The sequence below is a fragment of the Microcebus murinus genome, chromosome 6 (genome assembly GCF_040939455.1).
Source record: "Microcebus murinus isolate Inina chromosome 6, M.murinus_Inina_mat1.0, whole genome shotgun sequence".
In the NCBI taxonomy this organism is placed as follows: domain Eukaryota; kingdom Metazoa; phylum Chordata; class Mammalia; order Primates; family Cheirogaleidae; genus Microcebus; species Microcebus murinus.
In genome coordinates this window covers 108,367,757-108,383,423 of record NC_134109.1, presented here as the reverse complement: position 1 = coordinate 108,383,423, position 15,667 = coordinate 108,367,757, and the positions used below count along the sequence as shown (strand labels likewise).

General features: G+C 44.5%; 1 protein-coding gene across 4 annotated transcripts in view; it reads left to right on the top strand.

Annotated features, from left to right (window-relative positions):
• The window catches only part of NPTN (neuroplastin), a 69,977-nt gene that overhangs the window by 49,475 nt on the left and 4,835 nt on the right, over positions 1–15,667 (top strand). For all 4 annotated transcript variants that reach the window (XR_012919799.1, XR_012919800.1, XM_012748218.2 and 1 more), the window contains 2 exons: positions 6,258–6,391; positions 9,092–9,365. Coding sequence is in view for 2 of the 4 variants with exons in the window: in XM_012748218.2 (XP_012603672.1) it covers positions 6,258–6,391; positions 9,092–9,365 (408 nt within the window). In the remaining 2 variants the exon portion in view is untranslated. The remainder of the gene's footprint in view (positions 1–6,257; positions 6,392–9,091; positions 9,366–15,667) is intronic.

The following is a 15,667-nucleotide window of genomic DNA, read 5'->3' as shown; positions in this document are numbered from 1 at the left end:
TTATTAAATGGCAAGCCCATATAAGATAAGGCACTAAATAGGTCATTAATCATATAATTTATCTGACTTGATTAAATCTTGTTAGAGTTACAAACAAAAGTCCTGCTCATATCAGCAAGTGGGAAGGCACATAATAATCAGCATCTTTTTGATTTCTTAGAGTCCAAGCCTTAGCCTCTTCTTTCTCTAAGTAGCTCAGTTTAAATGTTTATTTTTGACCCTGAGCACCAACCATGTGCTAGATAAGTATAGAGATGTAGTTTAATCCTTATAAGACCTCTATGAAATACTTATTATCCCCATTTTACAAAAGTGAATACTGAATCTCAAAGTATTTTAAATGATCTGCCTTAGATTACTCAGGTGGTGAGTAATAGAACCTTGATGGAGTCCAGATTTTTCTGTTTTCAAGTCCAAAGCTCTGCTTTTTACATTATACTATATGGAACAGTTAAAGCCTGGCAGATCAATCAGTCCCACCTCTAGGGTGTTCTGGTACGTCTACAAGTAAAGATAACATTTGGGCAGTTTGCTATGCAGTTACTAGTAATGCATCTTATATATTTTTATTTTTTGAGCCCTGTTCTAGTTTGATTTATTTTCCGCTCAGTATGGTAAAATACAAAAAGCATGGCCTGTGGATTCGGGGACAGCCCTTAATTTGGATTCTAGCTTTATCATTAGATGATTTTTTTTTTTTTTTTGGTGACAGAGTCTCGCTTTGTTGCCCAGGCTAGAGTGAGTGCCGTGGCGTCAGCCTAGCTCACAGCAACCTCAAACTCCTGGGCTCAAGCTATCCTACTGCCTCAGCCTCCCGAGTAGCTGGGACTATAGGCATGCGCCACCATGCCCGGCTAATTTTTTCTATATATATTAGTTGGCCAATTAATTTCTTTCTATTTATAGTAGAGACAGGATCTCACTCTTGCTCGGGCTGGTTTTGAACTCTTGACCTTGAGCCACAGCGCCTGGCTTACCATTAGATATTAAATAACTTTTGCAAACTCGAATTTTCCAGTTTATAAAAATGGAGTGATGTATGTTTCTTTGGTTGGTATATTTGTTACCTATTGCTGCATAATAAATTACCCCAAAACTTAGCGGCTTAAAACAACACTTATCGGCTGACAGTTTTTGTGGGTGAGGAATTAGGCAGCAGCTTAGTGGGGTCTCCTGGCTGGAGATCTTTCCTGAGATTTCAGTCAAGCTGTTGGCTGGTGCTGTAGTCATCTGAAGGCTTGACGAGGTCTGGCGAATGTGCTCCCAAGGTGGCTCACTCACGTGGCTATAGACAGTAGGAGTAGTTTCTTGTTACATAGGCTGTAGGCTGTTTGTCCCCTAGCATGATAGCTGACCTTCCCCAGAGTGTGTAATGAGACAAAGAGAGAGAATAAGAAAAAAGCTGCAGTACCTTTTGTGAACTAGTTTCCAAAGTTACACACCTTTACTCTTCTGCTTTATTTTATTTGTTAGAAGGGAGTCATTAAGTCCAGCAGTCTTGTGTCGGGTTTGAGTTAGCATAATTGTGTTAACTCTGACCAGGGTGCCTGGAGGTTTTATAATGATTCAGTGGCCAAGTAAATGCTTTTGAATTTGTGGTTTATTGTGAGGCTTTCGCACACCAACAATCATGTAAATATATTCAGCACTCAAAGATAGTAATAGAGAAGGGGAACGAGCCACTGAACCCCAGTGAGTAGCTCAAGAGACCAGTGCACTGACTGATGAACCCAGCGATTCTGGATTTCTCCTGAAATGCTGGCAAGGGTGGGTAGGGGAGGAGCCGTTGCCCTCTTCCCAGTAGAGCTTTCAGCAGTAGCTGCCTATGAAAAAGAGGCCTCAGAGTTCTTACTGGCAGAACTTTTGTAGGCATCATGGCCATGGTCAGGATTTTTTTAGTGATTTTTTTATGGCCATCCGTAGGAGTGTCTGTAAGCCATTATCTCAGCCACCTTTTGCTTTACTTTCTTGTCAGGTCTTCGGTGTGCCTGGCCACAGCAGGTGTTACCACCTCAGTCTACCATACATACGCTTATCACTTTTGAGGGGTCAGCAGTTTTACTGTCAGCTGAGTTACTTGTCATAAGTGACACTTACTTTGAGACATTCAGGATCACAAAACATTATTATATATCAAGCCCACACTCAGGAGGGGGGATTAGGCACCACCTCTTGAAGAAGGGGAGGATTTGTGGACTGGCAGGACTATTTCTAAACCACCATAGGTGGTTTAGCCCTAAGGGGCCTCCTCTCTGACCACTGCTGACAGGTGCTCTGAGAGCCTGGTTACCTTCCTTGCTGTGAGTCCACTGCCCTGTTCAGCAAGTGGCAGGAACAGGTATTCTAATTGAATAGCAACCATAAAAGATAGAAGTGACAAACTTTTCATTGATCCAAAGGCTAAAGTGATAGTTGTTATAATGACTCCCTATAGTGGTAGAGTGTTGTGGCTTGGATTCATTTTTTCTCTGCCTAGTATACTAGTAATGTTTCCATCATCTCAAGGATAAATAATCAGGGCATTATTGTTTGAGTATATTAGATAGAGGAGATGGTCGTAAGCTACATTCAGTCTTTGGTAAGATGAGAAGAAAGCAACAAGAGATCTAACCATTGGAAATTATTTCTTTTAGGACTATACTGTGTAAACATGGCCAAAAAAATGATTGGTGGTTAGCTAAGCTAATAAGTAACCTTTAAGGCCATGTTCTCATCGATAGTAGAAGCCTCCATGTAATACCACAATAGAGGAATAGAAAGGGGAAGCACCGGGCGTGGTGGCTCACGCCTGTAATCCTAGCACTTTGGGAGGCCGAGGCGGGCGGATTGCTCAAGGTCAGGAGTTCGAAACCAGCCTGAGCGAGACCCCGTCTTTACCAAAAATAGAAATAAATTAATTGACCAACTAAAAATATATATACAAAAAATTAGCCGGGCATGGTGGCGCATGCCTGTAGTCCCAGCTACTCGAGAGGCTGAGGCATGAGGATCGCTGAGCCCCAGAGATTGAGGTTGCTGTGAGCCAGGCTGACGCCACGGCACTCACTCTAGCCTGGGCAACAAAGTGAGACTCTGTCTAAAAAAAAAAAGAAAGAAAGAAAGGGGAAGTGTATTCTCCTCCTGCACACCAAGGCAAGAGTGAAGACCATCCCTACTCCTTTCCCAGGTCCTGATCTTTAAGTCTGGGTCCTTTCAGGATAGTGACTTTAGAGGTTATAGGGCTATATGTCAACTCAACTTTTAGCCTTTTTTTTTTGAGACAAAGTCTCACTGTTAGCCAGGCTAGAGTGCTGTGGCATCAGCCTAGCTCAACCTCAAACTCCTGGGCTCCAGTGATTCTCCTGCCTCAGCCTCCTGTGTAACTGGGACTACAGGTGTGTACCACCACACCTGGCTAATTTTTTCTATTTTTACTAGAGACAGGGTCTCACTCTCACTCAGGCTGGTCAACTCTTAGCCTTCTATGTGGTTCTAATGTATAATCTTGGGGATGTGTCCCCAAAGCAAAAGCTGATAGTACCAAATTCAGAGTGCTGTTGCAGTTAGTCAAATAAATGACCCAGAGTGGATGTTCTCTACGGGGCAAAGGAGAATGAGAATGCAAAAACGTACCACATATAAAACTTGCATGTTTTAACAGCTCCCTGTGGTTACTATGTGGACAACAATTACAGAGAGACAACAGTGTATGCAAGACCAATAAGGAGGCTATGGGAGTAATCCAGGCAACGGAGAGTGTGGTTTGGACTAATTTCTGAAGTTTCTATCTCCATCCTAGACCACTTCCCTGAGCTCCAGACTTGATAATTCAACTGCCTACTTGGCAACTTCACTTGGATATTAAATGATTGCCTTAAACTTAACATGTTCTAAACATTGAACTCCTGGTTTTTACAACCACTATTTCTCTATTCCCTAAAAAAAACCAAAACAAAACCAAACCAAAAAGCAAACAAAAAACCACCCTGATTCTTCTGCAGTCTTCCTCATCTTAGTAACTGGTAACTCATTCTTCCAGTTACTCAGACCAAAACCTTGGAGTTATCCTTTATTCCTTTTTCTGTCACAGTCCACATTCAATCCGTTAACAAATACATTAACTCAACCTACAGAATATATCCAGAATCTCACCATTTCTCCCCACTTCCACTGTACTGCCCTCTTCCAAACCACACTCTCCATTGCCTGGATTACTCCCATAGCCTCCTTATTGGTCTTGCATACACTGTTATCTCTCTGTAATTGTTGTCCACATAGTAACCACAGGGAGCTGTTAAAACATGCAAGTCATTTGATACCTGCACTTAGTATTCCTCAGTGGCTTCCCAACAGATGCAGCAAAATGCCAGAGTTATCACAGTGGCCTACAAATTCCTCTTTGATCTGGGACCCCAGTCTCCCTGATTTCATCTGCTATCTTCTCCTCCTTACTGTGTTCCAGCCAAACTCCTCTTTGCTGTTCCTTGTACATAAGCACAATACTGCCTCAAGGCCTTTGTTTTTCCCTCTACCTGGAATGTTCTTCCCACAAATAATGTGTGACTAAAATTCACCTTGTCAGAAAAGTCTTGCCCAACCTCTCTGTGGCTTATTTGGCAAGTAGTGGGTGCTCAGCAGACGTTTGTCAGATGAATGAAACACAGCTGGAGGCAACATGTGGCAGCTCCTCTGCTTTTTGTGCCCTCTGCCTCTTGCATGAGGCTGTTGTGGTTGCTGCATGGCTGTGGAGCTCATTCCTTGAAGTGCTGGATATTTTCTGACTTCTGAAGAAGGCTCTGAGGAAGGGTGACGAGGCAGAACAGTAAGCCTGAGACATGACTAAGTGGGAACAGGATAGAGCCAGCCCGACCACTTCCTTCTGTAGTAAGGAATTTTCCCTTGAAAAACAAAAAGACATTCCTTTATAACATCCTATCTGGAAAGCACTTCACACTGAGTGGCACTGAGCTGGCCTTGGTTTGGCAGGAACTGGTTACAGAGACAACTTGGGACTTGCCCATTCCACTCTCTTGTCCAGGTGCCTGTGGAGAATGAATGTAAGACCAGTTTGTGAGTACTATAAGCCAAGAAAAGCCAAGCCAGTTAAAGGTGGCACATGGGGTTAGCCCATGATATAATACAATTTTACAGGTTTTTATAGTCTCAAAGTGAATGTTTTGACATCTTATTTATCCAAGAACACTGGGAGGTTAGCAGGGGCAAGAATTATTTCCATTTGATAATGGGTATAGCATGGAAGCACAAATAATTAAAGAACCAGCACACCTGACATTTAGACCAAGGTGTATCAGTTCACTTTCTCATCTTGTCAACAAAGTGACGTCTGGCCTGCTTTGAGTTTTATTGTTTTCTGATTACTGTAAATGGTGAAGCATTGGTGGAAAATATAGTTGAGATAATAGAAGGCTAAGTTCAGAGAGTTAGCCTCCATCTCAGGCTTCTTAGATCATTAACACTTAACTGATTTTTAGACTACAGGAGCTATTTAGTCCTTCCTAAGTTATCCCTAACAGCAGAGGAGACCAAAGGCCTCTAGGCCTAGAAATCCCCTAGAAATCCCCCTATGTTGGGTTCATTGAGGTTGTTGCAAATCAGGGATACAGGCAGATTCTGTAAACTGTGTATAAAAGCTCTTGGGACACAGGTTGAATTTCCTGTTCATTCCTTTCTTCCCCTTGGGAAGGCCAGTTTGCTGGATTCCCTCTTCCCTGGGAGAGGCTTATTCATTGTTGTTCGTCAAGTAGCTTCTCCAAGCATTTGTTGTTTTTGCTTACCTTGTAATAGGATTTGATTATAGTTGTTTGATTTTAGGATCTCTCATTTCCTTAAGGGAATGTGTGGCATTTGACACGATGCATAAGCATTGTTAGTTCAGGTGTTTTAGGAAAAACCTAAATTGATAGAGGGGATGATAATAGCCTATGTTTGCATTTTCTTTAAAGGAAAGCTTAATTTAGGGCAGTTGGGCCTGTGTTCTTTTCTAGTAGGTGGAGAACACCTACATTAGAAGCTCACATATTAGTAATCCTGATATCTACTTGGGCTGCTTTGGTGGGTGGGAATAGGGAATGGAGTTGGTCCCATTACCCTGTTCTGACCTGAAATACTCTTTCTCAAAGCTGAATATAAGGGCGGGCCATATTCTAATGTAGCCAAGACTGACTACATTAGAAGCAGGGCTCTGAGCCAGTGGGTGGGGCCTTAGTATCCTGTTAGAGTAGGCTTCCATAGTAACAGTGTCTAACACTTTTTCACAGCTGCTCCTGACATCACTGGCCATAAACGGAGTGAGAACAAGAATGAAGGGCAGGATGCCACGATGTACTGCAAGTCAGTTGGTTACCCTCACCCAGAGTGGATATGGCGCAAGAAGGAGAACGGTATGCCCATGGTGAGTAGGAGGCAGCCCTGGGTCTCAGGGGGTTGCTGGAGTTTCTCCTGGGCAGGCCCAGACATCTGGTCCAGTTGCTGTAACAGCTATATCCTCAGATGTGTGCATGGCTTGGATCACTGTTTCTAGAGTCATAAATGGTTTACACTGTGAATTTGGAGGTCATGGACAGTCTGTCCAGCATGAAATCCCTGTACATAATTTGTTAAAGCTATCTGTCTGGTAAGGGTTAGATTGCTTACCTTCAGGATAGGATGCTGAAAGAACTAAGCCACATCTTAAACTTTTGCTATTATTCTAGTTTATTTATCCTAAGGAAAATATTATTCTTGAAGTGGTCTTAGAGCGCCTGTCTTGTTTTTCTGGGAAGACATGGTATTAAGGGCAATTGTAGTATATTTGTAGAACATGGAAAATACTGATGAGGAGTTGGGGCAATATGAGGAGGCCCAGGGACAGCCTTAGACATTGGGAATCTGACAGTATTTGCTCCAGAAACGTTCAAACAGAACATCTTTTCCGATCTCTGGGATGATTTCTGATGGTGTTTTAAAGAGTCAATGCCTTAGACTCTTTCTTACTTCCTCTCTAATTTAATGATTTTGACCAGTTACCTTTTCTGTGAGAAGAGGGTATTGTATATTCCTCGCATTACTTGCGTCCTCTTTGATTATCAGTCTTCAGAATCAGAAAGGGCCTTAATCCAGCTTCTTTGGAAAGGTTCCATAGTTACTAAAGTGACTTAATGGCAAAACAGGGTTGTATCTCATTTTTTTTATTTCAAGTCCATTCTTCCCACTTCATGACCTCTTGATAATACAGTGTCAAGTGGTGTTAATAACTCTGACATCAACAATGATGGCTAGATTTCAGAGACCCGTTAATAAGGGGAATCAGGATGAGGAGTAGAGAGGTGAAGATGCTGAGTTGAGTATTTTCAGGGTAGGCCCTTGAAAGTTCAACAAGACATTGAGTTTTCTAAGGCTGTGGTGAGGGAATGCCTATTTCTCTCTACTGGTCACTAGGGAGGAGGACAGTCCTTGAGCTTTAGCCAAAGTCGGTTGAAATTACTCAGTGGGTATTTTCATTTCTTGAAAGATGAAGCTTGAAGCATCACTGAATAGCTCTTTTGAAGGCTGTAAGTTTCCCATTTCAGACATACCCACACTCAAATGCAGACACAGTTGTATGCTATATCTCTGCAATCCTTAAGCTCTGGGCCACAGACTGGTCCTGGTCTGTGGCCTACTAGGAACCAGGCCTCACAGCAGGAGGTGAGTGAGTGAAGCTTCATCTGTATTTATAGCTGCTCCTCATCACTGGCATTACCGCCTGAGCTCTGCCTCCTGTCAGATCAGCAGCAGCATTAGATTCTCGTATTGCTAATCCTACTTATAAACTGCACATGTGAGGAATCTGGGTTATGCGCTCCTTATGAGAACCTAATGCCTGATGATCTGAGGTGGAGCTGAGGTGGTGATGCTAGTGCTGGGGAGCAGCTGCAAATACAGATCATCATTAGCTGAGAAGTCTGACTGCACAATAAATGTAATGTGCTTGAATCATCCCAAAACCCTCCCCGCCCCTGTCCCTGGAAAAATTGTCTTCCATGAAACTGGTCCCTGGTGCTAAAAAGGTTGGGGACTGCTGCTATACCTGGAATCATTTTGGGGATAATCTTTCCCATTTTTCTCTATTTTTGGTTATGTGTTAGTTGTTGCAGGGTGAAGACACACAAGTCCATTTTTTCCCTGCTGCAAGCCATCCTAGCTGCACTCAAACCCCAGCTTTTGCACTCTCACACCTCTGCCTTCGCAGACGTACAGATCTCTGACTGGAGTACTTCTCCCTGCTTTATCAACTCTCCTTCTCCGCCATCTAGTGCAAATGTTGGCTCTTCTGAGAATCTTTCTCTGACTCTTTCTGGCAGTGGCCACTCACTCAACCAGTGCCCCCAACACTGCATACAGACTCCTTTGGTGCTTTGTAACACATTCCTGTAACTAGTCATCCCTTTGGATGTCAGTTCCTGCTTGAGGCTAAGCTCCTTATTCATTTTTATATCATACTTCTCCCTGTCTATATCACCTTCTCCTTAGTAGGATATGACACATGCAGTGTACATTAGTAAGTATTTGTTGATTGATTGAATAACCTTTCCTCTAAACCTGTAGTCCTGAAGGAAAGGGAAGTTATGAATTCCCCCCACTCTGACTAGGAGGGAGTTCTTAGCATTACTGTGGAGGAAATTTAAGGAAACTTTTTAGAACTTAACAAGCGCAAAATATATGTGCTGACTCTGAAGTCATCAGACAGGTCTGACAATGGGGATCACAGCCCTACTCCCCTTATCCTCTTCCTGCTACTGTTTCTTGTCTGGTGTTGAAGCAGCATTTACTAGATTGTTGCTCTTTTTTGGATCTATAGGCAGTAGGGTCTCTACTCACTGCATGGAGGTTGGAGAAGTCCAGAGGACCAACAGCAGAGGAGACTTGTACCAGAAGTTTGTTGAGTTGTTGTTGTTGTTGATATTAAAGGGAAGTCATTAGTGAAGTGCTCAGAGTTTCTTAGACAAAGATGGTACCAGACACTGCTTCTTCATTCCAGCCAGTGCCCTGATAAGAATGGAGAGCAGCAGCACCCTCTCTTGGGCACTGGCCCATTTACTCTGACCTTTGTGTGCTCTCACTTTTTCTACAGGAGCTTGTCAATACTTCTGGCCGCTTCATCATCATCAATAAGGAAAATTACACCGAGTTGAGCATTATGAACCTTCAAATCACAGAAGACCCTGGCGAGTATGAATGTAATGCTACCAACTCTATTGGTTCTGCCTCCGTTGTCACCATCCTCAGGGTACGGAGCCACCTGGCCCCACTCTGGCCTTTCTTGGGAATTCTGGCTGAAATTATCATCCTTGTGGTGATCATTGTTGTGTATGAGAAGAGGAAGAGGCCAGATGAGGTTCCTGACGGTAAGAGCTTCCCTACAAAATAGTTGTAATGTTAGGATTGTTTCCCTGGGGTAGTATCCAAGTACCCAAAGAAGATTATAAAGATGTTGGGATTTAGTCCCAAAAGGAAAGAAGAAAAATTGTTATACCAGTTCTTAACACTCTACCCCTAAGATTTCTTGCATTAGCCACCTAGAGATATAACTCCTTCTCCTCTCTCTCTGGGTGTTCTCCAAACCCCAGTCCTGTCTGCCTTTCAGGCACCATGTAGTGAATGGGCAGCTGTCAGTCTCTTTGTTCAGTTTTGTCCTCCTTCAGTACAGATCATCAGGCAGACTGAGCTTGAGGAAAATCCAAGTCAAGCCTAGAACCAAGCCCAAGGTTTCAGATTCCTGGCCTTCAGTCAGATTTAAGGTATCTAATTGGTTGTCACATGGTTGCCTGATATAGCCCCCATAGGTAACTGCCTCGCCCAGTCATACTGTTCTCAGCAAAGCCATTGATTGGAACAAGCCAGCCTTTGGTTGGCCCTTTGATAGGTCTTCAAGGCTCTCTGCTGGTTGGCTTTTCTGCATTTCACAGATATCAATGGTGGAGTGTTTGTGATGTATCCACTGACTCAGGTTAAGACAGAGAAAGCTGGGTGGTAATACCTGGAGTTGATGCCCCAAGGCAGTGTGCTCAAGGTAGGGTCAGAGAAGGGAGTGGATAGTAGCAGCAGGACCACAGTGAATTGGTAAGCATTAGAAAGAAGTAGGAGCTGAAATCTTTAATTTCTGGATGTGGCTAGAGTCAGAAAGGTCCTGGGAAATTTTTGATCATGAATTTTCATTTCTAACCATGATTACAAGCAGGGAGAAGCTACTGATGGAGACTTGTATCAGTAGTACTTCAGATTCCTAATGAGCTCCCCATCCCCACAGTCCAGCCCTGTAACATGACCAGCAAAAGGAAATTAATTGACCAGCCAACCATTACTAACACTTGTCTGTCACTGGCTAGACTAGAATGGTGTGCCCCACACATGGTATGCCCCTAAACTTAGTGGAAGCCTACCTGGGTTGATGGTGGGGTTCTGAGCTGTAGATCTGGGTTGATGGTGGGGTTGCCGGCTGTAAACTTGGGGTGATGGTGGGGTTGCCAGCTATAGATCTGGGGTGATGGTGGGGTTGCTGGCTGTAGACCTGGGGTGATGGTGGGGTTGCCGCCTGTAGACCTGGGGGGGTGATGGTGGGGTTGCCGGCTGTAGACCTGGGGTGATGGAGGGGTGCCAGCTGTAGACCTAGGGTGATAGAGGAGTGCCGGCTGTAGACCTGGGGTGATGGAGGAGTGCCGGCTGTAGACCTAGGGTGATAGAGGAGTGCTGGCTGTAGACCTGGGGTGATGGTGGGGTTGCCGGTTATAGACCTGGGATGTGATGGAGGGGTGCCAGCTGTAGACCTGGGGTGTGATGGAGGGGTGCCAGCTGTAGACCTGGGGTGGAGGGGTGCCGGCTGTAGACCTGGGGTGATGGTGGGATTGCCGGCTGTAGACCTGGGGTGATGGAGGGGTGCCGGCTGTAGACCTGGGGTGATGGTGGGGTTGCCGGTTATAGACCTGGGATGTGATGGAGGGGTGCCAGCTGTAGACCTGGGGTGTGATGGAGGGGTGCCAGCTGTAGACCTGGGGTGGAGGGGTGCCGGCTGTAGACCTGGGGTGATGGTGGGATTGCCGGCTGTAGACCTGGGGTGATGGAGGGGTTGCTGGCTGTAGACCTGGGGTGATGGAGGGGTTGCCGGCTATAGACCTGGAGTGATGGAGGGGTTGCTGGCTGTACCCCTGGGGTGATGGAGGGGTTGCCGGCTGTAGACCTGGGGTGATGGAGGGGTTGCTGGCTGTACCCCTGGGGTGATGGAGGGGTTGCCGGCTATAGACCTGGAGTGATGGAGGGGTTGCTGGCTGTAGACCTGGGGTGATGGAGGGGTTGCCGGCTATAGACCTGGGGTGATGGAGGGGTTGCCGGCTGTAGACCTGGGGTGATGGAGGGGTTGCCGGCTATAGACCTGGAGTGATGGAGGGGTTGCCGGCTGTAGACCTGGGGTGATGGAGGGGTTGCCGGCTGTAGACCTGGGGTGATGGAGGGGTTGCCGGCTATAGACCTGGGGTGATGGAGGGGTGCCGGCTGTAGACCTGGGGTGATGGAGGGGTTGCCGGCTGTAGACCTGGGGTGATGGAGGGTTTGCCAGCTGTAGACCTGGGGTGATGGAGGGGTTGCCAGCTGTAGACCTGGGGTGATGGTGGGATTGCCGGCTGTAGACCTGGGGTGATGGAGGGGTTGCCGGCTGTAGACCTGGGGTGATGGAGGGGTTGCTTGCTGTAGACCTAGGATGATGGTAGGGTTGCCGACTGTAGACCTGGAGTGATGGAGGGGTTGCCAGCTGTAGTTTGGCTGATCTGGGACCTGTGCTTGTGGACTGTGGTGCTGTATTCTGCCCCACAGAGTTGACTGTCCATATGGCCAAACAGTAGGACTGTGGCACCCCACCATGTCTGTCAGTGGAGGATACTGAGTGAGGTCTGGTGCTCCCCCAGAAAGAGTGTAGCCCCAAAGGCATGCCAGTGGCTTTAGATTCTCTGGAAGGACATGTTTGAGAGCAACAGCCCTGTCCTTTTTTTTTTCTTTCTTCTCAGCAGCTCCTAAATCTCTTTGGCTGCAATAAATAGAGTGAGTATTAGGGTGGGTGAGGTTGGTGAAGAGGTTTTTTGTTGATACTGTCGACACCTGCGGGAAGGCCTGGTGAGCTCCCCTCCAAATGTACACTGAGCAGTGAAGTGGATGGAGGAGCGTGATGGGCCTTTGTAAGAGTGGTCTTGTTCCCTGCAGCATGGAGTATCCCCAGGAGTTTTACTTTCCTACTCTGTGAAGTGAACTTGCTTTCCCGGGATTGTCATGTATCCCTAATGCTTTTTTTCTCCAGACTTTTCTTTCCTGCTACTTACTAGGACTCCCAAGGCAGAGTACACCTATATTAGACTTGGGAGTAAAGGGAGAGAGGTGCCTGCCTTTCGTGTGTTTTCAATTCTGGCTCTTTGGGAGCAGTAATGCCTCATTCCTGAAAGGGACCTTTCCATCCCCTCAGAATGCTTTGCCACATACCACCTTCCTCAGCCCATCCTTTGGAAAGGTTGAGAGGCAAAAAGTCAGGTAAGAGAAGGCTTCAGAGCCTGATACTTGAATTTTAAGACAGACTGGCTGCCGCTTTCATGACAGAGTGACACATTGGCCTAGTATGTCCCTGTCAGAGGTCCTTAGGTCTTTATCCTAAGAAGCCACTACATTTATGAAGTTGGAATTGCAGTGTATGTGGCAGGCCTTCCGCTTAGATTTGAGAAATGGTTAGTATTGTTCTGTCAGGAAAGTGCAGACACCCGCCTAGGGAAGCAGCTATCTTTTTAAAAGAGTCTCTTGCTTATTGAACTCAAATTGGGGACCAGTTTTTATAGGAGACATCTGTGGCCAGCAAGTCTTCTGAACAGCTTCCTGGAGGGAAAATACTTCTTTTAAGCTAAGTTATTATATAGACAGTGAACGAATCCCACATAAGAGATGACTGCAGGGTAAGTGCAAAGTAAAACCTCCTTGCTCTAGTCTCTTGGGAGAATACTGTAATGCAAGCAGCTTTTACTTCTTTGTTGCTGAATTGGGGTGAAAAGTGTGGGGTGCTGGAATGATTGCAATGTTTGCCTTCTCTCCTTCCCTTCGTGACAGCCAGTGTGGGCCAGGCTCCATTCTCCACCCCACCCCTGCCCTGCTCCAACATCCCCATTCCATGCTTGTTTCCTTTGTCTCTCCACCTTTCTCCCAGAGTCCTCCCTGCTCCCACCTCCTCCCCCGTTTACCCCACCTCTCCAGGAAGTAATTGTTAAACAACAACAACAAAAGATCAATTGTTCTTCTATGAGTTTTCTTTATTTTGTGGCTTTTTCTTTAGCCACTCTCTCCTCAACTCTTATGCAGTTCACAGCAAGGACAAACTCATCTATATGCTTCCTTCCCATTTGCTCCCCCCACATTTACTTACAGTTACATGCACACTGCTTTTTCAAATAAATGAATTATATTTGATACAAACTTTGGAGTTTTAGGGGTGATAAATTTTTACCTATCAGATAATTAATCATCTGTGGCTCTGTGTTGGCTTATTTATGCCATTATGAAAATGGGAACCTTTTTTATGGGCCTAACATGGTTTTTCTCTGCCAAATAGGTACTTTATTGTCAAGATATACCTACGGTTCATTTCAGACTCACTGAACTGTTTTTATACAAACTCATAGTATTCATATTTTGGGTATTTTTGGTAAGTCATGCCCTTATTAGAAAAGCACTAAGGCAAACAATACAAAAATATAAAAATACGCAAATTTGAATTTTTATAATGTTTTTAATTTGAGTGTGTTTCACTAGAAAAGCAAATACCACTTTAGAGTTCTCACTGAAAACACTTAGAGTTGAGGTTTAACTGCTTCCTTTTTTTAAAAAAAAAGCCCCATGTCTTTTTATCTACTAGAATATACTCAGGCCATTTTGTAAATGAAATCTCACACCTGTGTTTCTTTAATCCCCTGTTATGGTCTCTTTGAGGGTCAGTGCCCAGTAAGTTGTTGTATGGGCGAATTATCTACATATCACCTTTTACCTTCAGTGTTTTCAGGAACAAGTGAATCATGGAGCCAGATAAGAGCTTTGTTTTTCATTTTATTCACCACTTGACTGCATTCCCTGAAAATGTTAATAATTCTCTAAAAAGACTAGGTCAAGCTAGCATCCTCTAGTCTTCCATCCATGTTACAGTTGGCACCTGCTGGGATACACCTTCTGTGTTGGTTCGCTGCCCACTATCCTCTGAGAGCTGCAGGGAGATGGGATGTGAACCTGCTTACTTGCTGGGGCCTTCAGTTCTATGGGACATTTTATTGACCTCACAAACATCAAATTAAAACAGTAGCTGATTGAAAAAAGAAGTGCTAGCATCAAAAAGCACTTTCTATTTTCATATTGGGATAATTTTTATAAGCAAATCAAAGGCACTCTAAGTTACTGGTGGAGAAAATATTTGAGGGTTTTGGGAGCCATTTTTAGTGGCTCTGATATAGTTAGGCTCTTAGATACTTTAGAACTAAGAGCTATGCTAATGTTCCAAAGCCTATTAGTTTGTCAAAACATTTGGTAGTATATACCCCTTACAGCAGGCCCAAGATATGGAAAATGAAATGTGACTTTTAAAATTACATCAAAAACACACATTTAGTATCTGTTAACTAGAGATCATCTGAGTCAGTAACAAGTTACCTTAGGGAGAAAATGCAATAGGACCAAAAAAAGGGAGGAAATTGGAAGTAATCGCTAATCTCTCTTGGGTTTAATGCTAATCTGCAGAGATCAGGCAAAATTTAAGTGGATTTAGAAACCATAAAACCCCATCCTCAGTGGGATGAACACAGTGACAAAGGAGCTTTGACCAGAGAGTCAACTCTTTGTTATTTTGACTTTAAATCTATCTTTTTGGAGGTGATACCTGCATTAGGCAATCTGTTATTTACTAGACATCGCAGAGCACCCCTTCTAGATGATGAGGTGGATATAGACGGAGCGAGGGCTGTAGCGTATATGATTGGGAAGACTGAACATGCAGATAAATCTGTGTGTGCAATAGCTCCACCAGAAACTTCACTCTCATAAGGTGGATTCCAGAAGCATTTTGTTTCCATTCTCCCGCCCAGTCCTCCTCCTCTCATCTAGCCAGTGTCTATAATACCTAGGTGGAGAGAACAGTCATTGTTTAAGCCAGCTATCTTTTGGCTTGAGGGTTTGGGGGTATGTTAATATTTGTCGGTTACTATGACTTCTTTTTTTTCCCCCCTCAATTGCATCAAACCCTTAAAACATGGTGGTAAGTGAGCGATATGCATGCTTTTGGAGTTTGTTTAATCTCCGCTTCAGTCTATACGATGCACAGTTCATAATGTTAACACTTTTCTTCAAGTTTACTTCATTCACTTTCACAACTAATTTGGATTTCAGTTTGCTGTTTAATCCTCATTTACTTTGATTTTCGTACCTTTTTTCTGTAGTTCTGTTCTTTCCCCCTCTCCTGACTTCCCTGTTAGGGGTTAAGTTGTTTTTTGTCTGATCTGTAAAGGGAAAGTGGTGCCGTAGATAGTCCAGGAGAGTGGGGAGACTTGAGGCTCTTTCCTTTGTTCTTTGTCAGTGTGAAAGTGGATCTGGGGAGAGAGAGGAAGGGGGGGCTCCTAGGATTTGGCCCCCAGCGTGAGACTCCGCT